Source organism: Taudactylus pleione, unplaced genomic scaffold (genome assembly GCF_031769625.1).
Source record: "Taudactylus pleione unplaced genomic scaffold, aTauple2 ptg000095l, whole genome shotgun sequence".
In the NCBI taxonomy this organism is placed as follows: domain Eukaryota; kingdom Metazoa; phylum Chordata; class Amphibia; order Anura; family Myobatrachidae; genus Taudactylus; species Taudactylus pleione.
The window spans coordinates 29,290,174-29,308,549 of record NW_028284497.1 but is presented as its reverse complement, the minus strand read 5'-3'; the positions used below and the strand labels follow the sequence as shown (position 1 = coordinate 29,308,549).

The 18,376-nt window shown below is 43.9% G+C and overlaps 1 protein-coding gene across 1 annotated transcript in view; it reads left to right on the top strand.

Moving 5' to 3' along the window:
• Nucleotides 1–2,583: 2,583 nt before the first annotated feature.
• Nucleotides 2,584–18,376, top strand: part of DAPK1 (death associated protein kinase 1) — a 188,652-nt gene continuing 172,859 nt past the window's right edge. The window contains exons 1-2 of the mRNA XM_088470085.1: nt 2,584–2,751; nt 9,146–9,293. Coding sequence (XP_088326211.1) covers nt 9,232–9,293 — 62 coding nt within the window. The 5' untranslated portion in view covers nt 2,584–2,751; nt 9,146–9,231. The remainder of the gene's footprint in view (nt 2,752–9,145; nt 9,294–18,376) is intronic.

Here is an 18,376-nt window from a genome sequence, read left to right as displayed (position 1 = left end):
GGGGACCACTACTGCGGGGACAGAATAAGGGTGCACTACTGGGGGCCTGCATAAGGGGGACCACTACAAGGGGCACAGTATATGGGTGCACTACTGGGGGCACTGTATAAAGGGCACTACTACATGGGGCACTGCTACTAGGGAAATTGCTTAAGGGACACTACTACTCGGGGCATTAAGGTGCATATGTAATGGAAAAGAATGTTCCCAGAGTGACGAGAAAGGGCTGTGTGTCATGTTGACATGACCCATTTTTAAGTAGCCACACCCCTTGTGGTATGTGACCACGCCCATTGAGGGGGGCTCCATTTTTCATTTTGCCCTGGGCTTCAAATACCCTAGTTACACCACTGATGTTTGGGTTGGGTATGATATCCCGGACAGCGGCATCCCGACAGCCAGAATCCGACAGCTATAAAAGTCAACGGTAAGTATTTTGCTACCCCCTCCCCTAACCTTCCCCCCCCTAGTGCCTAAACCTAACCTCCCCCTCCCTGTACCCTAAACCGAACACCCCCTCCCCAGTGCCTAAACCTAACCTCCCCCTCCCCTCCCCCTAACCCTCCCTCTCTCCCCGGTGCCTAACCCTCCCCTAGTGCCTAACCCTGCTACCTAACGCTACCCTTCCCCTGCACTCCGATACTTACCTTCGGGATGCCGACGGTCGGGAGACTGGTATTGGGATCCCGACCTGTCGGGATTTTGGTGCCGGTATTAAGACCGTCGGCATCCCGTGCGCCGGGATGCCGACTACATCCCAAATGTACAAATAGGGAGTGGTCAGAATAAGTGAGTTGGTTAGTCTGAGCAAGGCACAAATATTGGGAGGTAGCAGAGGCACATATATGGGGAAGGGGCAGAGGAAAGATGGTAAAGAGCACAGCAACATAAAATGAGGGGGCAGAGGCACAGATATGGGGAGGGGGCAAAGGCAGGAATGGTAAATGGATGGTGGGAAAGACTGTATAGGAGGAAGGGCTGGAGTACCTCTGTATATGGCAGACATCTTCTGTGCAGTGCAAGTCCTGCCACTGGGACCAGGAGAGCTGGCAGTTGTAGATACAGAGGAGAGACAAGCATGTGAGAGGGGGACCCTAGTCTCCTAACTTCCCATAATCCATTCTGACTTCCCCCTGTGGGGGACGTGGGGGGGTCACGGGAAGTTGGAGAGGGTGGGGGCCTGCGGTTTGGGGGTGGGGCCTCGGAAGCCACGGGCAATCTGCTGCTGTAGAAGAGTCTGCAGGACTGAGTAGGAATGTCAAGGGGAGGCGGAGCTGTGGGCGTGGCTCTCCTTTCCAGTCCTCCCCCTTGTGATGAGATCACTTATGCCGTCATGTGTATGCATTGTATGGCTGCAGTCAGCTGGCGGCCCCCCAGGGCTTAAATTGTGCCGGCCCTGGGGGCAGATGGCACCCTACCCCAGGCCCAGTGCGCCCCTGTGCTGATCATAGGTGTGCGCAGATTCTGGCACAGGAGGTGCTGCTTCGCCACTTCTCCCTCAGATCCACATAAAATACACTGAAGCAAGCCAGATCCACATAAAATACAATGAAAAAGCCACATCCACAAATAATACATTGAAAAAGCCAGACCCACATAAAATACACCGAAAAAGCCACATCCACAAAAACTACATTGAAAAAAAACCACATTCACATAATACAATCCAGCCCCCCCATGTGTCACTCCAGCCCCTCCATGTGTCACTCCAGTCCCCCATGTGTCACTTCAGCAGCCTCTCTTCAGCCCCTCCATTGTCACACCAGCAGCCCCTCATGTGTCACTCCAACCCCCCTTTTGTCACTCCAGCAGACCCTCATGTGTCATAACAGCAGACCCTTATGTGCCACTCCAGCACCCCCTCTCTCCCCAGGCCACTCCAGTCCAGCCACCTTCCCCCACACTCCTTCCCACTTCACGGCCCACTCCAGCTCCCCCATGTCACAAATAAAATGAAAAAAACAAATAAAAAAAAAACACAGCTTGTACCTTGTCTGTGTCACGTAGGTAGGCTCTGAAGTCTTCGACCGTGTCCTCCTCATAGCTGCAGGTTCAGTCACAAGTTGAGCTCCGCGTCCTGTTTGCGGTGTAACGTCACCACCTCGCCTCCGGAGCGGAGTAGACTGCTCTGGACACCTGTGCTCCTATCAGAGGAGGCAGTCAGTGCCAGTCTGGGGAGACGGCAGGTGAGCGGAGCCGCATCAGAACGGAAGAGCTGCATGTGGCTCACTACTGTTCTAGTGTCTACTCAGCTATATTCTTCCTTCTTGGTACCAACTAGGGTAAATAAATAGGGACATATTTCCATCAATCCTATTCATTTGGGTTCCCTATGAGCTTTAAATATGGGGTAAATAAGCATTGGGAGTAAAAGATGTTTGGTGGGAAGCACACCGGGACACCCACCCAGGCTTAATAATGTCATAATAAGAAAGATCTTCCCTGTACGTTGCCTGTCAGTGTCACCTCCCTATTTTGTCTCAGAGCACAGCAGCAGCAGCGCCGCCGCGTACCTGACACATCTCTCCCTCCCCGCTACTGTCTGCTGCCTGCCCGCCCCCTCCCCCGCCCCTCTCTCCTCCTTCCACAGTCATTGTGAGCAGCACCGGCGGCAGCTCCGGCTAGCTGTGCTGCGGTGTTACCCCGCTGCTGGATACCCGGGAGACAAGCTGCCCCTGATCGCTGGCCGCATGCAGTGCCCGTGCATTGTCCTGCACACAGCCGAGCCGTGCGGTGCCCTGGGGTTGTCTGGTAAGCCGGGGCTCCCCTTTCTCCAGTCACTGTGTCCCCTGTTACTGATGCCGCCTCTGTGATCGGGGAGAAGGGACAGGCTGCTATCTGCTGCCACTGATAGGAAAGGCCGGGCTATTGTAGACCTGTGCAGGATATACATCGGCAGAGCCTCTCCTGCCATTATTTGCACGTTATCCCGGGGATCACCTCATGGGCTTATTGCTGGGGATCTTCTCTGTTTCCACCCGACCATAATGCTTTCAGATTTGAATACTGATGTTTGTTGTTCTTGTTGTAGATATTAAATGACGCTGATGTAAAATGATCAGTTATACTTTTATGTAAATCAGATATTTTATTGCTCGGTAACGTGACCCGAAAACATGCTCGTAGTGATAGAAATATGTGAGGATATGCCACTGTGATTTGGAATTTCTTTGCATATGCAAATTGGAATCCTATTAGTTTCAGCTATGAATGATATATTGCCGGTGTGTGATCGGGACTGGCACAGTCTTCTGTACGTATAGGGGAGCACCTTTGGCTGGCAGTGCCATCATATCCAACCTCTGCTTGTGGCATACACTTATAATGCTATACTGCCAGGTAGATCTTGTGGCTTTATAGGGATGGGCCACCAGCTTCCTGATGCACTGCTGCTACATTTGAGGGATTTAGTATGAACACTGCAGGTTTTGTTTAAGTATTATTGTGTGTGTATATACATGGGTGTGTGTATGTGTGTGTGTATATATATATATATATATATATATATATATTCTCACATATGTGTATTGCATTGCTGCAGCACACATGTTGCTCTATTAGAAACTGTATACTATTGGAGAACAGGTCAGGTGCTGTAAAATTCCAGAAACACATTAGAAAGTTCTCTAGGAAGACTGAAGTGTTGGAATGAGACTATTGCACTGTTTTGTTGGAGTGTGTAACTTTTTTTTTTAATGTGTATTGATGATTTTACTATGCGCATAAGTAGAAGCATTCCGAGCTATGCTCACAGCTGCGGACACCACTTCTGTGTGACCGCAGCTGGCCATCCGATGGATACCGGAAAGCTGCATCTGATGGCTGATAACCATCAATCACCAGGAACTTGATAGAAAATCAGAAACATCGATGGTTGCTAACAATTGGCTTCTAATGTCCATCCCTAATATGTATTTTCACAGTGATTAATGACTGTTTGTTTAATTGATTACATACATGTATTATGATATTAGGTTTTGTGTTTGAATACATTTACCTTGATCAGCCAGCCGTCAAATAGGAGGTATATAGAAAGGAATACACAGATAAATAGAACACTTAACATACCATTGATATTGTCACTGTACTATAGTTAAGTGTCACATTACAACATAAATATATACGTTTTGAATAACACATTTTACGTTCAAAGTTTTCTCAATAACTTGCTGCTTTCTATTTATCAGAATTTGTGACAATCTTAATAACCCCAAATTTCTGACTTTGTAAACTTCACAATTATTTTGTTACATCTGCAGTACAACATTTGACAGTGAACTAATGCTACTACTAGGGGAAGTGACAAAATTCAGGGCCTGATTCAGACCCGGTCGCAAGCGCTGAGCGCTCTCAACTGGGTCGATGGTGGCCCAGAGCGCATGCGCATGACGGAGCCGGCTCCATCGTGCGTATGCGCAAGACCCGGATAGCGACGGGCAATCCGTCGCTCCGGGTCTCGTACCAAAGGGGGCGTGCTGTCAATGTTGAGTGACAGCACGCCCCCTTTGGTGGGTCGGGCCGGGGGAGTGGCTGCCCAAACGGAGGCATTCTCATGTGAACGCCTCCGTTTGGGGCCAGCCCCACTGACATCATGGGGTTTGCGGCAACGAGACCCTACCACAAGGGTCTCGTCGCAAGTCTTGACCATCGCGACCATCTTCCTGGCCACTCGCTATAGCTGTGGGTGGTCACCCACAGCTATGCGAGCGGCCAGGAGGCCGTTCTAAAAAATAAAAAAAGACCGTCCCTGATTCAGAGCGAGCGCTCTGTCAGAGCGACTGGCTCTAAATCAGGGCCACAGTGCATTAAAAGCAACAATTGCTTTTGTTAGGCCAGTGGGGTTTGTTTTGTTTTTTTATTACTTATATACAACATTTTGCCTGTAATTATTTTGGTGTGCTTTTTGCGGGCAAAATATACAAGAGGAAGATGAGAGCTGTGAGTGAATACTACGTATCACAAAAACCACCAGAAAGAAGAGGAAGTGAGACTTATCTGTTTATGGTTCTTTATTTGCTATCCATGTAAATTTGTAAATGCTTTGCATTTATGTCTGTCTAGCTCCTTGGCCTGTCAGCTATGACATGTAAGCAATGCTAATTTGCTGTAAATTTATATAAAATACATTGTTTATGCTGACAGTATGTGTTGATTCTCACTTTAATATCTGTAGGCTGCTCTCCCTAGACAGATCACCTTGTCAGTCCTGCTTTAAAGGGCTGTGCTAGATGCCTAGCTTAGCTAGCTACTGATCTAAACAGGAACATTTGGAGTTTAAGTGATGCCCTTTATTGGCTAAAGCTGCCCACACATCTAAACATTATGGGGTCTATTCATAAAGCGGAAACAGGGCATTTCTCTGCTTTCGGCTATTCATAGAGGGTTTCACATGGAGAAGCATGTTGTTGGAAACATGTTGTTTCTCCAGCGCTGCCCCTACTTCATTCATGTATCGCATCACCATATTGTAGTATGGCAACAGCAATTCATGAAGCTAGTGAAAACTAACCTTAATGTTTTTTTATAGCGGTGGTTTTTCGCCGTTTAAGAATGGCGTAATCATTTACTTAATAAAAGAAGGCAGAGAAAAAGTACTCTTACCCCTGAATACTTGCAATCCTGAGTGATGGCTCCACCCCCCTCGGTCTCCCGTCAGCCCCGCTTCGGCTTTTCTTCTATGTCAGCTTGTATTTAGCCTCCACGAAGTTCCCACAAGTCCTCCTTCTGCACACCAGCCGACGTAGGCGCAAAAATATATTACAATATTACAACAGCGCATGCACATAACATGTTGTGAAAAAAAACAACCTAATGATTCTGAGAAACCTAGGAGAAAGCCCTAAAGTTCCCCCATCACATCACACAATTTGTAAGTGTACATGAATTGCTACTTATAAAACTATAGATCGCATCGGACAGATAAGTAACAATTTAGTACAACTAATCTACATGATTAGACCCCTATATGTCCAACAAGCCATCTTGATGGCTGGTTGTAAGAAAAATTTGGTAATGTATGGGAGCAAATGACAATCATCCATTTGTTTCTAAACTGTATAACAGACCAAAACGGTTGTTCAGCTAAATTGATAAAATCAGTTTGCTTTCAAATGTTGGAAAACGGTTTCTCAAACGGCCGATTGTCATTTGCTCCTAGACATAGGTTATTCTTCCACATAGCCCCAATACTTGTCTAGCATATAGCATTTGTTTCATTGGTACACCAAGGCATCTATCCCAGCGTAGAAGAAATCAGTCAAGCACCTGAAGTAAAGACATGGCAACTTGCTGAACTTCACTGTCTTTTGAGAATTGCCTTCCACCCAGGTGCTTCTTCAATGGTCCAAAGAGATGGAAATCACTCTGTAGGCAGGATGGTCCAGTACCTCCCAATGGTAGCGCCGTAACAACTCATGCTTGCGGTTGGCTGGCGATATCAAAGGCACTGCACCAAACTTGTTTCCGTGACATGACGTAATCACTGTAAACCTCAACAAGTTGGCAATGAATTTCAGCTGCTGACATGCCCTTTAGATGCAGAAATCAGATCACACTATGCACCTCAATGTTTGACCATGTTTCTGCCAGCTCCGCGCACCACCTCCTTATAACTGATGTTGGGACAGTATGACTGATGTGAGGTGCAGTCTAATGGCTGTGAGGGGAAGCAGTGGTCTACCTGCTCTGGGATGGGATGCAGCAACATGAGAAATACAGTCAAACCCCTGAAAATGTGGGATTGACCGCATTCTCATATGCCCCAAGTGGCTTTGATGTGGTGGGTAACGCCATCTTCTGATACCGTTCCCCTATAGAAGCCTATTGGCTTCTATTCGGAGAGTGTTGTTAGGGGGTTCCAATCTGATCCCTACATGCACCCCCTCGCAGCGCAGAATTACACCAGCGGGTCTTCTGGGTCATAGACCCGGAAGTCCCTCATTCGCAAAGGACAGCTCTTACCAAGAGAGCTGTCCTTTGTGATTTTCTACATGCATGCCGGCATGCATGAGAAGAATGGCGGGATGCATCACTTCCTGAAAGCAATGCATCATGCATCCCGCCCCTGGCCTAGTGGAAAATTAGAATGAAATAGAAAACGTTACACACATAAGAGGTCTTGTTACCTTACTTATTGAACCCTCGTATTAATACAATTACTAACAGTTGTTTAACTTTCAATTTGGCAATAATATTTTAGTTTTGAGTGGAATTAGATAAGAACAGTAAAATCAGAAAATTGTATCTGCAGCCCTCCAAATCATCGAGTCCTGATGCATTGAAGGGTCCTCGGTGGGAGCCTCCCCTCCTGTTCAGCCAAGTTTTGAAAACTGTTAGTGGGGTTCTTGAAGCCATTCTCCATGAGCCTCCAACTCATCCACTATCAGTTTTAAAAAAAAAAAAAAGGTCCATCTGCGTATGATAGAGGATCTCTTGTTCAGGACTGTTAAGCTGCATACACACGTGAAGATTTTCTGTTCAGGCATGTCAAACATGCGGCCCGCGGGCTGCATGCGACCCAAATAAAGACTTTATGTGGCCCCACTATGTGTGCCCAACTCTATATATTATGCTGCCCAGGCCACCCTTCATTCTCCCCCCTGCCGCGAGTGGAGCTCAGCTCCGATCGGGCAGTGTTAATGTATGTATTACATTAAACATGGCTGACGGGGGAGCTGCTGCAGCAGCTCCTCCAATAAGCCATTGCTGAGCCATCAGTCACCACTGACAGTCCCGCCCCCTGCCCTTCCGAACCCTGCGCAGATGTGAGGAGAAGACGCCATCACCACTGTCTGTTCCGCGCCCCTGCTTCTCCGTGCATACGGCGTGAGGAAAGGAGGAAGCCTCATCCTGGCTGCCTGCGCTGTGCTTCCTGTGAACACGCTGCATATTGGTCAGTGTGCTATTGCAGATCAAGAGAGTGAGTGGAGAGAGGGGCATTACTATTGGGGGCACTTCCATAGGGGGCATGACTACTGGGGGGCACTACTTATGGGAGTATTGCATAGGGGGTACTGCATAAGGGGCACCACTCCTGGGGCACTACTACTGGGTGCACTGCATAAATGGCACCACTACTGTGGACTCTGCATACGGGGCACTGACACTACTGGGGGCTCTGCATAAGGTACCCATTGCGCATACCCCCAGTTCGTCACATTTAATAGGGGCCCCCACAGACCTTAATCCGGCCCTGTCAGGAGTTATTAGGAAGACGTTCGCAGCAAAGTCCCTCAAAATATGATCAATAGTTCCACAACTGTTCCATAGCACCAAACATAGGACAGAGCCACAGATTAAATAGGTACAATGTCACTATATTAGTTACATTGACGTTCACAATTGAACATCAATAAATAATAGGTTGGAGAAGGGGATTGATGGGGAATGGAACAGTCAGATGAAGGGGGGCTCTGCATAAGGGGCATTACTGGGGCACTATATAAGGGGCACTACTAAGGACATTACTGGGGGCACAACATAAGGGGCATTACTAGGGCACTGCATAAGGGGGTGTTGCATAATGGGCACAAATTCAGGGGGCATTGCATAAGGGGCTATAATACAGGGGGGAATTGCATAAGGGGCACTACTACAGGGGGCACTGCATTGGTTTTTATTAATAATAAACCTTTAAAAATTGCCTATAAGACTTTTTTTTTTTTAGTTGCTGTCCACACACTGGTAATGTATGAAAGCAAATGATAATCAGCAATTTGCTCCCAAACGCCAGAAAATGGACAAAAACTGTTGTTTGAACAAATTGTTTAGATCAAACATTTAATAAACTTGTTTGAACGACCATTTTCATCTGTTTTCTGGCATCTAGGAGCAAATTGCTGATCAACAGTTACTCCCATACGTTACCAGATTTTCATTCCAACCAATCAACTAGTTGGATGGTTGGACAGAAAATCTTTACGTGTGTATGCAGCATTACAGACTTTAGAGAACCTTCCAAATGAGAAGATGGAAGCAAAGTAAATGTCTTACCTAATTAGCGGATAAGATAGACATACTGCTATTGAAAGTTTCATATTATTACTAAACTCTGGGTCAACTAATCTTTCCAGCAATGCATATGAGAATGAACACTGGCCATGCAATGATGCCCCATAACATACCTTGTTTTTCTGTCCCCATGCAGGAAATGTAAGATGTGTATTGATCCCAGCTATCTGACTGTGTGGTGATGACTTCCAGGAGCTGGTTTACACGGAGCATTGAGACACCATGACCGTGTTTAGACAGGAAAACTTGGAGGATTATTATGAGATTGGAGAAGAACTTGGAAGGTATGGAAAAGTATTTTTATGGTTGGTTAGATTGAGAAGATTTTGAAACTTTGGGCTTGGGAAACAAAACTCCTCTGTCTCTGGATAAGATGAAATGCAATGTGCTCTGTATCTGCCTCACTGGTTGTTTAGCCAAGTGCAAAAACCACACAAGGACTGTGTATTTTGATTGACAGGACTCTGTTCCACAGGCCCTGAACTAAATATGTATAATGATAATTGCACTTCTCACTGGTAATAGAACCGTTGAAAATTGGTTAAGCAATACTTAAGCCATGTGAAAATGAAATGGTAATACTCCAGCTGTTACACACTTGTGTCTTGAGGTTTCTTATATAAAAGAATGTTTGAACTTTGTCTTTATGAACATGAAAAAAAAAATAATATACTTATTATTAAGAAAAGTTACAATGTAGTTTGATGTTTTGTTGCCTGGAAATGCTTGTTGTGTATTGTCAGGAATCTCTATCATTCATTGTCAATTAATTTGACAATATAACTGGTATTCTATGTGACTTTTGAACCCAGAGTTTTGGTGTTATCAGCACATGTGCAGCAAAATGCGATTAAATCCTGCAGTTCTTTCATGTGGTGTATTACTTTTATGTTTTATTGTGTGCCTTTACCATAGTCATCTGCCACTGAAACCTGTAGAATGCATAGGTACACAATGGGCAGTAAGTTTTCCTGTCTGTTGTCGGTTGGTTTTGTTGACTGGTTCAGGTGTTGTCACTCTTGTGTTAGCCTAAAGTCTGCTTTGTGGTCTATCTTTAAAGATAATTCTTATGGAATTTATATATCTCAAATTTAAAAGAATAGAGATTTCCGAAAACTCTTCTTTCAAAACTGCTGTTATCAGTTTATTTATTTATTTTTTTTGTATCTCTTGCTTAAAGTAGCTAAGACTTTTAACATATCATGGAAATAAGTTGTTTTAAATACGTAAGTACATTTAATTGCAGGAAATAATTGATTCTGTATTTGTTATTTAGTACAATAAAGTGCCTGTAAACCGTTCTAACTGATATGAATATAATCCTCTGTATTGCTAATGCTAAATGGTACGCCTTTGTTTATACTTGTCTTAATTTGTCCAGTGCCATTTTTGCAAAGTTTTAATGTTTGGCAAATTTAGCTTGTACTAAGTAAGCAGGGTGGATGGGGTGTCATTATAATAATTATAAAATGACAGGCTTACGGATTATTTGGTAACAGAAATCATTGTTTTGTGTTTTTCATATATTGAGCATAGTTTGAAAGGAAGTAAAAATATGGTTCTAGTCCCTGTGTAAAAGTGATGAACTGTGCAAACAAGTGACAGGACTTAAATGCCTCCTTTTTTTTTTTTTTCTTTGTCAGTCATAGAATTACAAAAATGTGCATTCACCAAATGCAGATCGAAGAGCATAGCAATAGGACCCAGGTGTGTGTTACATACACATGGGTACAAGCCTTACCACTTACTAATGTAGGCCTGTCACACGCCAGAGGAAGAAGAGAGACCTCACGGTGGCACAATGGTTAGCTTTCTGCCTCACAGCATTGAGGTCTTGGGTTTAATTCCTAACAAGGCCCTATCTGTGTGAAGTTTGCATGTTTTCTCCATGTTTGAGTGGGTTTCCTTCGGTTGCTTTGGTTTCCTCCCACAGCCCAAAATCATACTTGTAGATTAATTGGCGTCTGACAGAAAATTAACCGTAGTCCATTGTGTGTAGATGTGGTAAGGAATATAGGGAGTGATTCAGCAGTGGACGAATCGCAAAGCTGCACGCAAGCAGCCTTGCAAGTCTGTCCTTGCAAATGCAGCAAGAGGTATCTGACACCCCCTGCTGCATTTGCGATCCAGGCTGGGGTAACCATTGCGACCATCGGCTTGCGAGGCCAGGAAACTGCGCCCATGGACGCAGATCCTGGCATTGCCACTCCCAGATAACTTGGACCACACGTCTCTGTTTCCGGGAACGCTTGCTGTCCCTGCCCCCGCACCGCCCCATAAGTGTTTCTGCCTGTCAGACGGGCATACGGGGGCCTGCATGCGATTATGCAGGACCCGTTCTGCACATATGTACAATGCTGGATCAGGCCCATAGATTGTAAGTTCCACTGGGGCAGGATGTGAATGACTAAATATTCTGTGTGGAATATGTGTGCGCTATATAAATAACTGATCATGGTAATAAGCAAGGCCTGATGACCCTGCCACTACCCTCTGCTTTGTATATAAAGATTATATTTACATTGCTTTAGTCAGAAAGAGAAGGAAGACAGTTAAAAATATAACTTCAAAAGGGTTCATTGACTTGCATGAAATAAAGCAGCAGAAAAATGTGATTTAAAATAAATCCTCATTTGAATTCTACAAATGTCACTCGTGTACTGTATGTAAAATCACATGTATGAAGGGTTTGACTGTTAGCGATAAACCAGCAAGAATGTTATACTATATGTGCTGGAGAAACTTAACTATCCGTTTTAAGAAAGCAAATTTGACCCTGACTGATGATGAAAACCTTAGGGCTTATGTAAGGTCATAAACTAACACACATTTTAATATGTTCAATTCTATCCATAGTGGAAAACACCCTGTCATAGATGGATGACTGACTGATACAGCTAAATACACCAATAATGACAGATTTATATCTTAAACAGAAACTGAGGACCCACCATGGGTGACTTCTCTCTCCCCCAGACTCACAACAATGCACTGGATGCTTCATTTACAATAGCTGTCAATTACTTGATTTCCAGGACCCCCCAGACAGAACCAATTACAGCTGCCCCCAACCCACACACAAAATATCTTGATCATAATATTGTCTGTGTATTTGCATCTTAATGCATGCTTATAGCTGTAGTGTATTCAGTAGCTACATACTGACTGGCCTGCCTGCTTCCGTATAGTAGCTTTTCTTTAGTGATATTTTGATATCTTAACACTGAAATCTGTACAGATGGAAATTTTGCTGATCTCTACATATATGCTGAGAACATACTGTAGATCATTTATAGAAAAAAAAAAGTGTAACAATGTGCTGCCTGAGCTTGTATTAGCTACATTTTTGCAGATATATAACATGATCAGTAATTCTGCATAATGAGAACAGTGAATTACATGTATTTTTATGTTTGGTTTTGAAACCTATACATGGCAGATTTCTTCACAATATATAGTACAGAAATGTAAGAAATCTTTGTGATCTTTGTTCTATCTCTTGTGAAAATATGGCTTAGTTTTTTAGACTTGAGATTACATTTAATCTACTAGTGTTCATTTCAATAAATATTAAATGATTCAAAATACAAATTTTATCAAGAGTGTTTGGAAGTAAGCGTGACTGTAAGCTTGTGAGCAGGGCCCTCTTACTTCTGTCTCTGTTTTACGCAATCTCATTTTATTACTGCTTTGTTTCCAAATGGTAAAGTACAACACAATATGATGTATACATCATTGTTGTTAATAATAATGGTAATAATAATAGGGATGTAGTGGCTGCCGGCCACAATGCCAGCTAGGGATTAATGATAGGCGTCAGTATTTCGAGGCCTATCATAATCCTGACACCGGAGCGCATAGGACTACATCTCGAACGAAGGTAAGCCCGGGATGCCTTTAGCGTGGGGGTGGGGGAGGGTTAGGATTAGGGAATCTAGCAGGGTTAGGTTTGGGGGGGGGGTGGAGGTTAGGATTAGGCACACCCCGGGAGGGTTAGGTTCAGGGAGCGGTAAGGGGGGATTATGTACAAAGCACCTACCCAATAGAGCCTATGGGCTTCTTATTGAGCCACTCCTCCTTGGGATCGCTCCTGTCACCCTCCACGGCCCGCATCATTATGCGCAGAAGGACGCCACATGGACTTCTGGGTGTTAAACCCAGAAATCCCTCTATCTGGAGCTATCATTTATCGGGAGAGCTGTACTTTGCAATATTCTAGGTACATACCGCGGTATGTACCCGAAGACAGACTGGATGTACCAAATGCTTAGTACATCCCGCCCTTGTTCTTAAATTGAGCTATTTCTATTTGTGAGATGCTGATTTTAAATTGAACAAAAATGTTTTTCCTTACAAATTTATTGGCAAAATGTTTATGTAATATTTGATCAGATTTACTGTAGTTTGGGAGACTGTATGGCTTCTGAAAGTCATATTGGAACTGCACATGTCTGGACTAGGTAACTCCATGTTCATCTGTGGATATGAATGGCACAGTGCAACATCAGGTACACATATCAATGGGGTCTATTCATGTAGCAGTGAAAATACCTTTTCGCTTCTTAGAAGGAGTTCCGTGGTGAAATATCAGATTTCTCTAGCGGTGCCCCTGATTAGTATACACATCGCTGCACCATACGGTAGTATGGGGAGAGCGATTCATAGAAGCATGGAAAGCACAGCTTTTCCTTTCGCTTTTATACATTTTTTTTTCTCCCTCTCAGGACGGCGTAATCTGCCTCCTGAGTGGAGAAAAGCATGGAACACGGCTGTCTCCCTGCCTTCTCCGTGCTGTCTTCGCCCCCTTCTCTATCTCTGGCCAATCAATGGTACCCCTGCTCCCTGTGTGTCGGTGACCGGGACACTCTAATGAGAGGTTCTCGGAGAGTATCTGCCTGCTCACTCTGCCCCCACCCCAGCTCTGTGAACGTACTACGAAAGTGAACACTTAAGACTGCTTACTGCCCGTTGCACCCTCTTCCGCCGCTCTTCATTAATGTAAATACAGGACAGTGACCCAGCGTATGCAGGGTCACTTCATACTGCTTACTGCCCACTTTCTCCACTTCCGATGCTGCCGCTCTGCCCTGTGTTCAGATTGTTCAGACCCAGCATATGCCTGGTTACTTTAGAGTCCTAATACCCCGCGACTGTCTCTGCTGGTGGCTCTGGCTGGCGCATGCGCAATGGCGTTCATCTTCCAGAGATCAAGATGCACAGCTGCATATCACCAAAGAATCGCAGAGGGGCCAGTTTTTTGGATCGCTTCTCCGGACAGGTAAGTATACGTGAATTGCTCCTTATCTAAGCTATAGATCGCACCAAACTGATGCGATCTATAGCGAAAAGTAACAATTCACCACAGCAGATCTACATGAATATATACCCATTTAGTTTTGTCCAGTGTTAATGAATCATTGGGTTCACTTGTGTTTTGCAAATAAATATGGAATTACCCTGTTAAGACAGTTGGCTGTCTTGAAATGATCTGTTTTTATGCACTACAAGCTGAGCATAGGATGTCTGCAGGCCGAGGAGTTCACTTTGCAAAGTGTGTCCTTTGTGGTACATGTGTTCCCAAATTATACTGTGTGGCACAAAGATATGTGCAAATTACAATGCTTATTTTATCAACAAACGCACACACAGAGTTGGATGTATAAAATCAGCCGCCATATATATATGTGTTTATAACCTACATGCCAACTGAAATATTCACTTGGATAACATGGAAATTCTATTAGGTTAGATATAAAGGACAGCTTAATTTACATAACTGGTTTTATGTTTGTTTACAGTTCTTGTATCCTAGTAGAGAAATGCTAATTTTTCTGGAGGTTGTAGTTCTCCTGAGGTACCTTATTAAAATCTGTGATGACGATGACCAATATGGATCTTGCATGCTGCGCTAATATAAATAAAAATAACACCCTATTCGTTACTTGAGGCAGCCACAATTCACGGTTAGGCATAAAAAATGGGATGTAGTTACTATACCGCCAAATACCGGCGCTGCAATCCCGACCCACCGCCAGAGCATCGGCGCCAGAATCCCGACAGCCAGTATCCTGAACATAAGTATTGAGGGCCGGGTTAGCTTGCAGCCACGGGTGGGGGGTGTTATGTTTAAGCATCACAGGGGTGTAGGGTTAGGTTTAAGCACTAACTGGGAGTGTTAGGGTGCGGGGGCGCTAGGGTGCACGAAGGGAGGTTTTGAACAATGCAGCTTGCTCCTAATGAAGCCCGTTCGTAAAAAACTCAGGGGGAGATGTACTAAGGCTTGGAGAGTGATAAAGTACCAACCAATCAGCTCCTAACTGGGTTTCTTTTCTTTTTATTACCATTTACATCAGTTTTTGGTGCAAATTGTAAAAAACCCCTGTGTGTCCACTGTGACATTCCACACAATGCTGTGCTGTTTGCCAGTTATTCTTAGAATGGAAACATTATGCTGTAGTTGTTTGAGTCCACATTTGATCCAAACACAGCTGATCATCTTTTCACTAAAATTGCTTTTGCATCTACTCATTCTGTCTTCTTTTTATTTTATTTTCTTAGTTATAATTGATGTATTTTATTTGGTAAAGTCACTTGTTTATCTCTTGGAGGGGGTCCAGTAACGGTCGTGAACAAGCTCTATGGAATGCTGTGAGGTTTATGATCAGGATGAGGAAGAGAAAATAAAATAAATGCTCTTTGCACTTGTTTTATTGCAGTGTCATTTATCACCTCCATTAGTATTACAGATCTTTTTTGTTTCATTAGATCAGCCTTCTATATTCATACATTCTTTATTAGTGAATCCAATATCTGGTTGAGGGTGCCAATTATTACAGCACAATTGTAAGTATTATGTAATTCTTGTGTATGTAATCAATAATGTTTTTATCACAACAAGCAGAAGGTGGTAATCTGTCTAAAGCTGGCTACACAATAGACGATATGTTGTCCGATCCCGTTTAGTGAGTACCCATTATATGCGGTGGGTGGCGAAATCGTCCATCGGCCCTACTGCAGAGCCAACGGGGGATGTCGCTTACGATGCATTCTGCAGCATTACACGTACCTCCTCCCCCCGCGCCTGACCGAAATATTGTTTATTTGGGCTAACCATTATTTTTTTTCAAGACAGGCTTTAGAGAGATTTTCTTTTTATTATGTGTGATCAGTAAAGGATTACTCATTTTATAACATGAATACTATGTGAGCCAAAATTATTTTGTTGGAGTTTGATATTCCAAATTTGGATTTTGGTATCCTCTTAGTGTAGCTTTGTTCCCCATGGAATATCAAACTCCAATTTTTTTTTTTTTTACAGTTACCCCTCATAGAGTACTGTGTATGCTGTGAATTTGAAATTTTTATCAAGTCCCTCACCAGAGATATTGGAGGTCAATTTAGGTGAAAAACAGAAAAACTAGTGCTCTAATAAAAAAAAAAAGTAGACAAGATAGATAAATCAACATTTGTTTAGAAAATCTTTGAGTATATGGCTATTTCCCCCCCCCCAAATAAAAAAAAAAAAAAATTACAGCTCTGAAATTGTAATCCTTCCCACTGAAATACAATCCAAAAAATAGCCGCTTTTTTTTTTTTTTTTTAAATCTTGACTATTAAATTTGCTTAAATTTCAGTCCTAAGTAAGTGAGGTAGAGAAATAGGTATATGACAATAAATGTAGCTTGATATGTGCTGAAAATAATGATTTTGATCCCAGCTTTCTATGACTTTTCTGAGCTAAGATATTGCATTTATCCCAAATGTCCTCAACAGTGAAAAATGTCACACGCCATGATACAAAAATGGCCGCCATCTTCATATGAAGGTAAATAAAAATTAAAGTAATGGTGGACTCTGACTACTAACTTACAGGGATCATCAAACACAAAATATATATATTTTTTAAATGGTCAAGCAACCAATTAATTTAAATCTGGACCATTTAATATGGATTGACCTGTCGTGAGATGTCTTTGTGGTCCCAGGACAATGCCCCTCTAATACCTGGTGTCCTAGCTAAAGAAAAGAAGTTCAGCACGGGTTTAAGTAATGGCAGATAAGTTATGATATGTATGAGATTAGTGACCTAACAAGATATTGGGGAACTATGTTGAATGTACTTCTGTAGTCTGGAACCTAAAATAATTTTCTCAGCTTAGTCTATGATCACCCCATGCCTTAAAATCCTAAAAAAATTGTGTAAAATATATGAAAAGTTTTCATCCTAGGCACGCGTGTCCGAAAAGGGGGCATGGTCCCAAGAGAAGGAGGCGTATCTTTAAAAACCGCCCCCTTTTCATCACTCTTGAGGGCGTGCCCTGCACTTATGGACATGCCGGGCTGTCCCCAAGTGCTCCTGTCTCAGTGAATAGATGCCATTTACCGGTGGTGACCAAGAGGGGGCAGGGCACACTCTACCCTTTAGAAATCTGTGGAGTGCGGGATCTCAGCTACTTTGACAAAAGCCAAATTGTTGATGACTAGACGACTGGTTCAGAGCTTCTCTAAACGGCAGGTCTTGTGGGGTATTCTTGGTATGAAAAGTGGTTTAGGGAAGGACAACTGGTGAACCAGCAACAGGGTCATGGGCTCATTGATGCGCATGGGAAGCAAAGGCTAGCCTGTCTGGTCCAATCACACAGAAGAGCTACTGTAGCACAAATTGCTTCAAAAATGAATGCTGGCTATGATGGAAAGGTGTCACATCACAGAGTGCATCTCCACTTACTGTGTATGGGGCTGTGTAGCTGCAGACTGGTCAGAGTGCCCATGCTGACCCCTGTCCACCTCCAAAGATGCCTACAATGGGCAAGTGAGCATCAGAAATGGACCATGGATCAATGGAAGAAGGTGGCTTGGTAAAAAAAAAAAAGTGGATTTAAGGAGAAAGGTCGCACCTGCTGTTTAAACTGCAATCTCTAGTGTAAAAGGACCTCAAGCAATTCAAATGCATGGAATGGAAGCATTCTAGTTAATTTTAAAAGCTGCTAAAGCTGGCCATACATGCTACAATTATCGGGGCGATCTGCCCGATATCCGCTGATCACCCCGATAATTGTAGCGTGTGTGCAGGCGGCCGAGAGTTAAATATTGTTCGGTCGGGCATGCCGGATTGTCCAGCATGCCCCACCGACACAATATTTAAGAGGTAAACTGTCGGCCGCATCGGGCATGGTATGCCCAGCCATGGCCGACAGACAGACATTTCCTGTGTTCCGTCCCATGGGACGGAGCGCAGATGTCGGGGCTAATACACTGTGAGAAATCTCAGTATATGCCACAGACATCTGCGGGCTGGCAGGCTGCCAGATAAAATGTCTGTCAGTCTGACAGGCATTTTATCTGGACGCGTGTGCCTAGCTTTAGA